This window comes from Podarcis vaucheri (assembly GCF_965113315.1).
Source record: "Podarcis vaucheri genome assembly, chromosome: 9".
Classification (NCBI taxonomy): Eukaryota; Metazoa; Chordata; class Lepidosauria; order Squamata; family Lacertidae; genus Podarcis; species Podarcis vaucheri.
The window spans coordinates 27,065,458-27,077,889 of NC_138767.1; the positions used below are offsets into that span (position 1 = coordinate 27,065,458).

At 39.6% G+C, this 12,432-nt stretch overlaps 1 protein-coding gene across 30 annotated transcripts in view; it reads left to right on the forward strand.

The window, feature by feature from the left end:
* The window catches only part of ANK2 (ankyrin 2), a 318,251-nt gene that overhangs the window by 205,938 nt on the left and 99,881 nt on the right, over window positions 1-12,432 (forward strand). For all 30 annotated transcript variants that reach the window (XM_082236854.1, XM_082236863.1, XM_082236871.1 and 27 more), the window contains exon 5: window positions 8,375-8,473. In XM_082236854.1, the coding sequence (XP_082092980.1) occupies window positions 8,375-8,473 (99 nt within the window). The remainder of the gene's footprint in view (window positions 1-8,374; window positions 8,474-12,432) is intronic.

The following is a 12,432-nucleotide window of genomic DNA, read 5'->3' on the forward strand; positions in this document are numbered from 1 at the left end:
TATTTGGCCCAATTTTTAGCTACAGTTAATTTCTGGTACATACAACAGAAAATAAAGCATTAATATGCTGGCAGAAACAGAGAGAACAAGAAAACAGTATTTTAAGAATTGTTTGTTGTTGTTGTTAAAATTAGTTAGCTACTTTATCTTGCCTAGGCAACCCAGAATGGCAAATAAACAACCCCATATAGATACATTAAAACAGAGTGGAAAATAAATACTTTTTAAAAATCCAACTTACTTCCAAAAGGCCTCAGATGGTTAAAGGCAAAAGTCTTGTTCATAGAGAAAGGTTTTTGTCTGGCACCATGGTGCAAAAGTAGTATCAAATTGACATTGTTACATCCAAACTAGGCCTTAGGGAATTTATATAGCACTTTTCAGTGTTCATAGCACTTTATTATCTGGTTGTAAACTTTACAACAACTCTGTAAACTAAGTTGTCTTCAGCATCCTTGTCCTATTGCTTATGTAGAGGCCAAGGCTAAGAAGGTCATGCCTTACTCTAAGCCTACTTGTGAGTTCATACCTGCGGAGAGATTTGAACTGGGGACTACCACAATCATAGCTCAACTCCTTTGCTAATACATTCTATAGTACTTGCTGCATGATGTGCAAAGCATAATTGGTTCAATCTTTCTTCTATTCAAATAAGAACTGATCTGATTATTTTTGCTCAGCTCCCTGTGTTTATTTTAAATTAACATCTAGGTCATTCTTTTAAAAAATTGTTTAAAAATGTCATCAGCCGCTGGTGAAAATAATTCTTGATTCCACAAGCATGTGAAAATTCAGTTTTTGCTTACTTATATACTCCTGCAAATAAGAAGATGGGTTTATTACTCTATTACACTCAAAATAGAGTAATATCAGATACATTTTAATTGAGCTCATTAAAAAAGTGTACATTGAATACAATTAAACCCTAATTCTACCCCTAGTGCCCCATATTTGCTACCTTAATCTAGGCCTGGGCTAGTCAGTGTACTGAAAGTATCAATTTTTTTGCTGAACCAGTCTCAATTTTAAAGCTAAAGAAACATTCTGTATGGGTTCTAAAACCATGTTCCATTCCACCTCCCCATTAAATATTTTTTCCAAAAGATGCATGAATGGCTTGCATAACTAATTTTTTCTCTTTCAAGCCTCCAATAAACTTTTATAAACAATAGTTACAGATTTAGTTCTGAGGAAGATCCAGTTAGTCCTTCGAGAAACTTCAGTGGGAGGGTTTCATCATCTTCTAATCTGAATTTACTATTTTCACAGAAAATCCAAAAAGTAAAAACAAACAAACCAAAAACACCAATGAAAGATCCAGATTGTATGGGAGGAAAATATGGGATTTTATTTTGAGGAGTATGACATTGTGTTGTTGCTGTAAAACATTTGCATGAAGGAGCAGCACAGAGTTTATAACAAACTACAGGGTGGAAGCACCCCAAGACTAATGACATTTTGTGTGGGTTTGGAAAAAATGACAAATTCTGGTTAAAAATAGAAACAAAAGCTGACTGTTTCTTCATGGCTGTGCTGAAGAAGTAGAGGGGAGAGGGAGCACACAAGACCAAGGCTCACACAGTCTCATAAAGGTGAACTACAGGTTGATGTTACATCTGAACAAATCCATTATGACAGCATTCTTCCTGTGGCTGAAGAATTCCTCTGACATATGGCTTCTTTTCCTTTTCTTCAGAGAGAACTGCCAATACATTAAATAGCTATTTAAAATTCTGCAAAAATTGTCCTATACTATTTTCTGGATAAGGGTTGCGCTGTGGGTTAAACCACAGAGCCTAGGACTTGCCGATCAGAAGGTCGGTGGTTCGAATCCCCACGACAGGGTGAACTGCTGTTGCTCGGTCCCTGCTCCTGCCAACCTAGCAGTTCGAAAGCACGTCAAAGTGCAAGTAGATAAATAGGTACTGCTTTGGTGGGAAGGTAAATGGCGTTTCCGTGCGCTGCTCTGGTTTGCCAGAAACGGCTTAGTCATGCTGGCCACATGACCTGGAAGTTGTACGCTGGCTCCCTCAGCCAATAAAGCGAGATGAGCGCCGCAACCCCAGAGTCGGTCACGACGGGACCTAATGGTCAGGGGTCCCTTTACCTTTACCTATTTTCTGGATACAGCAGAATAATTTTGATCACTATAACTCATTACAAACAGGGTAATTCGTTTTACAAATTTGCCCCCCCAAGTGAATTTTTCTTACAAATGTATTGCTCCATGAAATCTAATCTTTTTTTTGTTTTGTTTTCATGTTTCTATGCTCTCTGTTTTAGTTACAAAATCTGTAACGAAGGTAGAAAGAAGGTTAAAAAAAATTAGAAACTTCTGATGCATATTCCGAGCCTCATAATGTAATGTGAACATCTTTGGGAAAGTGGGTATTATGTCCTTAACTTACCCTTGTAGAGAAAGAGAATCTCTCCTGTTGAGATAAAATCCTCTTATGGGACATTTATTTTTAGTACAGCTCAAAATAATGCCCTAGAGCATAATGCAAAATAAAATTTTGTAGAGTCCTAATAATTTTTATTCTTTTGTGATGCATTTTGAACTCCAAGAACAGAGACCGCCGTAGAAATAATACTTCTATGGCATATTTCTATTACAACTCAGGCCCAAAGCACTGCTATAAAGTCTGATTACAGACTTGCAGCTGTCCTGTTGGGGCAGTTAAACTTTCATTAGTTAATAAGTTCACGCGAGTCTTTTGCAAGCTTTAATTACATATGCTTCTAAAGGTAAAGCTGATGTGTTTGTGCTGGATATGAAAAGCGATGTGAAAGCAGTATAGGACAGGGGTGCCCAAACTTTTTTCAAAGAGGGCCAGATATGATGGAGTGAACATATGTGAGGGCCGACCAAATTTTTTTTTTTAGGATTGAAGCTTTTTTAAAAAAAAAACACAAACCAATTTTACCCCAGGACATATATTGCCATGGGGGCTGGATTAAATCAATTGGCAGGCCGGATTAGGCCCCGAAACGAACTTTGGACATGCCAGGTATAGAAAGTCCTTTCATTTCCATACGTTTGCTTTTATCACCTGATATGTCCTACGCTTCCTGTTCTCTTCACCTTTCTGAGTTTATTACCTTCAATTTCACAGCACTCTTTTATTGAACTACTATGTCCATTCTACATTGATTCCACTAATGTCTGGGAACTCCATAAAGCCTAGCTCTAAACTTTGTTTCCTGTGAAGCCTTTGGCCCAGCACCATAGTCCTTTAACTTTTAGTGCATCCTTTAATTCCCAATCTTTCCCTTCCCTGTTTCCTTCATCTTCCTCCTCACTGCCTAAATTTAGTTCACAAGCATCTTGTTTGGGGCAGTGATATATCACTGTGATATGTCACTCTGGAAAGCACTTTGAATGCTGATGGCACTACATTTTTGCAGGCAAGGGAGAGGTCACAATATTGCATCTCCGTAAATATTAGAACTGTTGAGAAAATCTAAAGATCTACTGGTCAGCTAGTTTCACCTCCCCAAGGGGTCTTTTGACTTGAACAGCAGCCCTCCATAGCAAACTGCCTTTAAAACTAGATGGAGTTTTAAAAGTAGTTTGGTATGGAGCATGATTATTTGTTTTTCAGAGCAGAAGATGTGGAAAGTCAAACTGGAGTCATAACAATTCCTAAGTAGTAATTTGGACCTCAAAAACTATCTAGAGTTCTATTGTTTGGAATCAGTTAATTCAAAAGTAGCTTTTATACAAGTATATTCTTTTATAATATCTGGTTATTCAGCTTTCTTTTCTTTTCTTTAGCAAGCACGATTATGCTATAATGTCACTGAATGGATGTCAGTAATAAGACTTTTTAGTGCTTTGTTAGGTCTATAATAAGCACAAAAAAGTAACCGTAGATGGGTTTGACACTAAATGTGAGGCTTGCATAATGACAACAATCACTGTATTTAGCAAAGGGGGGAAACCACCTACAAAGAGCAATCTGATTGATTATATTGATCCTCAAATGCATAATTACTTTTTGAACCACTAGTTAAAACAATGAGCATTTATCACTAGCAGGCAACTCCATTACCCCAGAGCTGCCTCCTGTGCCCTATGTTGTCATTAATTGTTGTGTCATGTGAATAGTAGCGACACATTAAGATATGCCACCCGGGACATTTTGGTTTTCTCTCCTCACTTAAAAAAATATTTGGCATGGAGATGCTGTTTGAATTATTTGGACAAAATTAAGAATGTAATTAAATATAGCAAATATATAAAAGAAAAGTAAGATTTAATTTTAGCCTTAATATTTTGAACTCCACTCTGTAGGGTGAGATGTCTAATGCAAAATTTTGTAAATGGCAAGTGTTTTGAGGGACAGATTTAGCTGTGACTCTTCGGTGTGGTTTCTTTTTTGAGAACGGGAGATTTTTGAAAGGACCATGATTATCACAGTACAAGTGAGTAGCTCTCCACTTTTTGGTGTGGGAGGGTTTTACATATTACACCAACCAACAAGATCTTCATATCCTTATGATGGGGCTTTGTGCTACAGTGGTAGCTCGGGTTAAGAACTTAATTCCTTCCAGAGGTCCGTTCTTAACCTGAAACTGTTCTTAACCTGAAGCACCACTTTAGCTTAATGGGGCCTCCTGCTGCCTTGCCACCGGAACACAATTTCTGTTCTCATCCTGAAGCAAAGTTCTTAACCCGAGGTAATATTTCTGGGTTAGTGGAGTCTATAACCTGAAGCGTATGTAACCTGAAGCGTATGTAACCCGAGGTACCACTGTATATGATTATCCTAGTGATATTTGCCAAAGAGAATGCATGTGTTATTCAGAGCAAGGAGAATCACGTAATCGCTGCTGTTTGCTGGCTGTTCCCTACTTGGCTGCAGAAGAAATTCCTATTAGAGTCATCAAATTTCATTAGGATGTTTTTCTATGCCATAGCTTCTAAATTGAGTGGAAAAGAAATGCTGTCAATATCTGAAATGGGTCATGTCTATAATTGTGAAGTAACAGACAGAAATAAAAACCACAGGACATAGTGTAAATATTTTCTTTATGTTCCTGGTGATTTAACATGCTTATGGAATTGAAGGAGAGTAACCTGAGGGCTGCCCATTTATCATATATCATATTTCAGTAGGGACTACAAAAAGTAAAAATATAGCTAATGAAGATTATTTGTGCTTCAGTCTTAACCACACTTACCCAGAAGTAAATGCGGCTGTATTTAAGAAAGCTTGTTCCCAATAAGTGTGTTTAGGTTTGTAGCATTACTAAACAAGCATTTCCAGACTGTAGAGTCCAGTGACATGAGTTCCAGTGAAGGAATGAGCTCCCCCCCCCCACACACAAAAAATGCACATTGCAGGCATGCCACATCACCCAATCCAAACTGAGACCATGAAGGCGAGGGCGGCAAGAGTTATGTCCCACTACCCTCTCAGATCTGATCTGGATCAGGGACTCGGTCAAGCAGTTTGTGAAATAAAATGCTTGAACTCAAGGGCTAAGCCATGGCTGAGAATTACTTACTTACAGCTTAAAAGATAAAGGTAAAGGGACGCCTGACGTTAAGTCCAGTAGCGGATGACTCTGGGGTTGCGGTGCTCATTCTGTCGCGGGGATTTGAACTGCCGACCATCTGATCGGCATGCCCTAGGCTCTGTAGTTTAGACCACAGTGCCACCTGAGTCCCTTTTACTTACAGCTTACCCTGAAATTAATATCATGTAAAACTTAACAGCTCCATAAAGGATGGGATTCGATTGGTTAAGGGAGCATCTCTGATTGAATTACAGTTCTGTTAAAATGGTTGCTTACAGATGGTAAATGATCAGGTCATTCACAGCATGTGCAGGGCTGCTGAGAGGAGAATACAGAGGCCACTGATGTCCTTGGCTCACAAATAGCTGGAGGCCCTGACTCTGAGATTTCTTTTTCTTTTTTTAAGTAAGTGAATGCACCTTATGAAAGTGAAGATACGAGGCAAAATGTACATCTAAGCAGTATCTGTGAGAAGATGTGCCAGTCTGTCTACTCCCACCTTTCAGTGTTTTTAACTAATGAATATTACCTAATGAACTTTAATCAATGTTAAAGCTTTGATTAATGAGTGAATTGTTTGCATGCCAGGTGATAGGAATCCTTCAGGTCCTACAGAGCTTACTATTGTGTTTCCTGCTTCTAGTCCTTAGAATCTTCATAATCCTAAAGACCAGATTTCCCCTTGTCTCCTGTTGCCCTTCCTTTCTTCCCAGCAACTAGGATACACTTTACTGTGGTGGGTTCATCTGAGATCAGATACTCACTAGAATTTATGTTGTGCAAATACACAGTAAGTGTGGGTAAATGTTAAAGAACCCCCACTCCCTGCAACTGGCAAATGCAAAAGGTGAAACCTTTGCAGATAAGCTTAGCCATGACTCCTGCTGTGCAGGAGCTGAAGTCCAGGCACATATTAACTTTAATGGGTCTTACTCCCTGGGAAGTTAAGGTGGGTGCATGAATGCAGTAATTAGGCCTGAATAGATTTGGATGAAACCTTGGAGTTATGCTAATTCGCAGGATGATGGTAAATAAAAACATGACGCTTTATAATGCAAAGATGTATCACTGGTTAAAGGAAGCAAAACTTGATACAACCATTTTATACACCCTTCCGTATTGTTTAAGGATTGAGGGGTTGGTCTGGATGATTCCTGTGGGTTCCCACTAAGCTTCTAGATTTGTATCTGCAAGACTGTACTCTGTAGTAGAAGGTGCAGTCATTCCTCAGGTTAAAGACGCTTCAGGTTGAGCGTTTTCAGGTTGCGTTCCACAGCAACCCAGAAGTAACGGAACGGGTTACTTCCAGATTTCGCCACTTGCACATGCGCTGACACTCAAAATGACGTCACATGCATGCTCAGAAGCGGCAAATCGTGACCCGCAGATGTGCAGAGGCAGGTTGCGTTCTTCTCAGGATGCAAAGGGGGCTCTGGAACGGATCCCATTCACATCCAGATGTACCACTGTACTGTTGAACTTTGCTAATGTAATGGGCCTGGCTAAGTCAGTTAGGAATCCATTTACATGTTTAAAGAATTGGTCAGATACATTATGTGTTGCTATGGCAACAACTGGCTGATAAAGCTCTTCCAGTATGATGTAGGCCTCCCCTGACCTGGCTGTTGGCCATGCCATCTTGTAGGTAGGAAAACAATAGCTTAGCCTTTCTTTCAATAGAGTTAGCCTTTCTTTCAGTCTGCAAAGCTTACTCATTAAAATTCTAGGAACTTCATAAAATCATTTTACTCTTTTTACTCAATAGTAATCATTTTACTCAATATTAAAATATTGTACTCAAAACTATCTCTTGTGATCCGCTGCATTGTATGAATTGAATCCAGGGAAAGGCAGACAGGAGTTGCTTTGGCACCCTCTCCAAAGAATCTGAATCACATATTTCAGTTCCAATTATAGAATTGTCTCTATTGTACAGTATTGTTTTATACAGTTTTTGAAGTAAACCACTTGGAGGCCTACTGGCAAAGGGAGATATATAGAACTCATGAATAAATAAAATACACATAAATATTAAACCATTTGTACTAGTAGTGATCCAGAATGTTATGGCCTTGCACTGAGTGCACCAATGACTTGTAAGAGTGCTACGATCAGCACAATTTTAGAATCAATCAAATGCTAAACACATGTTGTAGCCAATACTATTGGCTCATTTTGTTGAAAAGTCACATACTATAAGCTTCTATACATTATTTTAGAATTCCGCCATTTCTGCGGTTTTTCTTGAGGCCATGGTTTTATAGTGCCCAGTGGGCTGCCTCCAGTTAAATAAAAGCAATAAATAAATATATTTTATCCCTTTCCTAGTCAGTGCTTATAAAATTTTATTGCCAGTTTTACATTCCCATTTTCCTACATAGAAAGCAGTCTAGTAATGAATTCTCCTAGCGAACACCAAATTACCTTAAATGCTATGAAAAAGATATCAAGGGGATACTAAGCTATAAAAAGCTATGTGGGGTTACTAAATCATTACCAAAGAGCCAAAGTGTTCATATTTCAGTGGCTTGTTCATGCAGCAGTTTGAAAACATGCATTCTCTTGCAATCTAGTGTCCTCCAGAAGTTTTGGGCTACCATCTTCCAAATGGGAGTCGGTAGTTCGAAACATCTGGTAAGGAAGCAGCAAATGGGTACAGACTATTATATGGCACACCTTGTTAATTAAAACAGCAGAACTTTATATTTGTTGGTTTTCTTTTCCATTCTGCTTCATTTTACTTGGGAAATGGCAGCTGAGCTTTACTTTTTAATATCCATGTTTTAATGTCATAATTCCTTAGGCCCTCAGTGAAATTATTATTTTTTGTGTTTGTGTTTCCCCCTAGAATGGCTTCACTCCTTTATACATGGCAGCTCAAGAGAACCACATTGAAGTAGTGAAATATCTTCTTGAAAATGGAGCCAACCAGAGCACTGCTACTGAGGTACAGTACTTGGATCTTTTATTTACAGGTCTTTCTATAGGCTTTTTCTTTTTCTTTTATAAAACCGTGAAGATGAATCTGCGTGGTACACACTCCTGTTTCTTAGTTCAGCCTGACTTCTCTTACGAGCAGCCTCAAATGCTGTCATCGGGACGGAGGGGCTGCTTAAACCTTTCTTTCTTGCCCTTCACTTGCTCAAAATGATTATTACCTCAGGCTGTTCCCTCATCTGCAAGGGGAAAGATGTGCAACTGTTGAGATAACAGCTGGAGGGGGGGCATTCTGAGCACACATCATGCAATAAGGGAAAGGGTTATGCAGCATCTTCCACCCTCGTCCATTGTTCTTCCATTCCCAATGGAAGATTTCAAGCTGCTTTTCAGTTAAAAGAGCCATCACAGAAAAGAAATAGATGACTGTGTGTAACCTGTAGTCTGGCCCTCAGGTCTTAGAAAACTTCAAACACATTGTTTTCACACCTTGACTCCAGCCAGTTCCTTAATCTCCAGTCTTCTTAGAGGGCCCTGTTATTCCTTCTCTCTCTATAGAACTATTTTCAACATTCACCAAATGAGATCCCACTTTGGGGCAGATCATCTATAAAGTTACAATATGTTTCACTTTCTGATCATCATGAAGCTTTATCAGGAAAAGTTTGTGAATAAGGAGCATGTTGAGAGCAAGGAAGAAGTCAAGCAGAGCTGAAAGGGATGGTGGTATGGACAGAGTTATAGAGCCTAGGAAGAAGTCAAAAAGTACAGTAAACTAACTCCACTGATGTCACCCAGACTTAGTTACGTTTCTCACCTTTTGCAGAGGCACAGCTCTAATTTAATGATTCCTGGCTACTGTTTGTTCTTTCAGAGGGCTTAGTTTTAATGTATATAGATTGCGTAATATATATGATGTTAACATGGCATAATGTCACTTGTTCCTAGCTGTTCAGGGTGTCACATATTCATTCTATTAGTACCAATTATCACCCAGAGATGATTTCTTCTTGTGGTCTCCCATTTGAAGAGTATTTATTGGTTTAAAACATGTAGCTCATTCTTCATTGTAACAACTATCACAGAGATGGGTTCATAAATAATTTTAAAAATACAACACTTGAAAGCAAATAACATCATCATCATCATCATCATCATCACCATCATCATTATTATCATCTTAGTAACCAGCAACACAATAATTCACTAAGGAGGTCCCAGTGTTAATGCTCAGCAAATGCCTGAAAGTTTTAAGTTGGTGCTGCTAATTACTCAGGGCTCACCCTATACCAGTCACTATAATTTCTTTTTAATGTTTTTAATACTGAATTTCAAATCATTGTAATGTGTATGGGGCCCTGCTGATTAAGGGTGGGTAATAAATTTAACTAGTAGTAATATTAGTAGTAAGAGGGAAGGGAGTTCCATACCTTGGGTACCACCACCAAAAATGCCCTCCCTTCAGGTTATGACAAGGTAACTGCAATGATATTTTGAGTAGCGTAGCTCTTGAAGACCATCAGCTGGTACAGAATTCAGTGGCCCACCTCTTCAGCAGGGCTGCATTAGCAGAAGAACATAATCTCAGAAGAGCCTTGCTGGATCTGACTGGGAGTATTTGAATAAGTTGTCTCCTGCAAGCTGACAGCCCATACTGCTTGTTCCTCATATATAGTATTCAGTGGTCTACTTCCTCTGAGCATTGAGGCTTAGTTTAGCTAGTGCTCTGATATCTGCACTGGATTCCCGTTGTCTTCCAGGCTCCTTGTAAGGCACAGATTATCACCTATGAGACCTAACCCACACTGGCTCAGCAAACCCATAACTCTAACCTCCCACATAGAATCATAGAATCATAGAGTTGGAAGAGACCACAAGGGCCATCGAGTCCAACCCCCTGCCAAGCAGGAAACACCATCAGAGCACTCCTGACATATGGTTGTCAAGCCTCTGCTTAAAGACCTCCAAAGTAGGAGACTCCACCACACTCCTTGGCAGCAAATTCCACTGTCCCTTCAAAAGTCACAATGTTAACTTAAGTTCTCTCTTCCGCCAACCTACTATTATGGTATTATAATGTCTGCCACAGAAGTACAGTGATACCTTGGGTTACATACACTTCAGGTTACAGACTCCGCTAACCCAGAAATAGTACCTTGAATCAAGAACTTTGCTTCAGGATGAGAACAGAAATCGTGCTCTGGTGGCAGCGGCAGTGGGAGGCCCCATTAGCTAAAGTGGTGCTTCAGGTTAAGAACAGTTTCAGGTTAAGAACGGACCTCCAGAACGAATTAAGTACTTAACCTGAGGTACCACTGTAAAAACTTAGAAAGTGTTGATCTATGGACAAATCTGCATGTTTTCATAAAGCTCTTCCACTTTTAGCAACCGTGAAAAGTGGTCCCTTATCGGTCCCTGCATTTGTCACCCTCCTCGGCATGGAGTTAACCCACCCCAGGGTATTCAGAATGGTATGACATTTATTAGCATTGCACTCCAGCCAAGCCTGCCTTTGTTAACAGCTGTTTTCTCTATCCTTTCATTCAGCGGATACTATTGCATTTGATGGTGGTTCCTAAAATAATGCTTTCTGTTGCTGGGATGGGCCAGGATCATGTTACTGTTGCAGCTTTGCTAGAGTATGAAATCCTGTGTGGTTGCTAAGCAACAAGGCAGAAACAGCATTTGTAAATGAGTCACTGGCTGATCCTGAAACCCCCAGTTCTCTGCTGCTGTTGTTTAATAATCTACAGTAGATTCCATCTCCCCCCAAACAAACTAATTCATTTCTCTTAAGAATACTGTAATATGATATTGGAGATGTGAGCATGTTCTCCTAGGAATAGCTGTTGTGGGGTCCTCTTTTTAAGACCAAGCTAGTGCTTGAAGCACAGTGAGGTGCCAAATCACATCTTTCCAGGTGGAGCTTAAACAATCTGAGTCTCACCTATTTTGAAAAGACACCTCCTTCTTTTCTCCTGTTGGTCTAACCAAAGGATAGGCTTTCTATAATTTTACCTCAAACAGCTGACACTAGATTGACAACACTAGATAGCAACCATACAGGCTGCAGTCCAGGAATTCATCATTCCTTCTGTATGCCCAGGGGGATTTTGGACTTTCTTTAATCCCAAACAGTCCTCCTTCAATTGTATTGCAAGCTGCTTTTGGAATTTGAGCGCACACAGTGAAAATAGAAAGAAACATCGAAAGTTGCCTTATACTGAGTCAGGTCATTAGCCTGTCTAGTTAAGTAATGTATATGTTGACCAGCCGTGGTTCTGCAGGGTTTCATAGAGAGAGCTTTCTCAGTCCTACCTGGGGACTGAAGCTTGAATCTTTTGCATGCAAAACATGTGTTTTTAGCATGATCAGTTATGCATTGTGAAAGAAAGGATTTGCATTAAGAAAAGGAGAACAGAAGAGTACATTTTGCATATGGTAATTTATACATATAGATGCAAATTTAGAAACATTCACTATAATTTAAACAGAAATACAGTACATCTCACCATAATGGGGAAGACACCAGGGGACTTGTGTGCCTGCTCAGTCTGCTGATCAGGTGTTACTAACTGTTGATGGACAACTTTAGTGCACTGTTGATGTGTATGCTCTCCCTTTTTGTGGCTCCTTAGGACTAGACAGTCCTCAGACAAAGAGCTCCTTCAAATAGAGGCCTGCTCTCTGTAAAAAAGGACACCTTATGTGGTTTACCACTGAGCTGTGGCACATAAGCCTTTACACAAGGGTTCCTATATCCCAGTCCTAACTCAAACATAGGTACCAATGGTCCATATGCATAGACTGGCAGCAGCTCTCCAGCGTTTCAGTCTCTTTCAGCCTTACCTGGAGATGTCAGAGGACCTTGGATGTGAAAAGCAGATGTTTTACTACTGAGTTCTGTCCCTTCCACAAAGATCAGGCTTTTAACCTTCTTTTCAAGGCCTCCAGGAAAATGCACTGAAT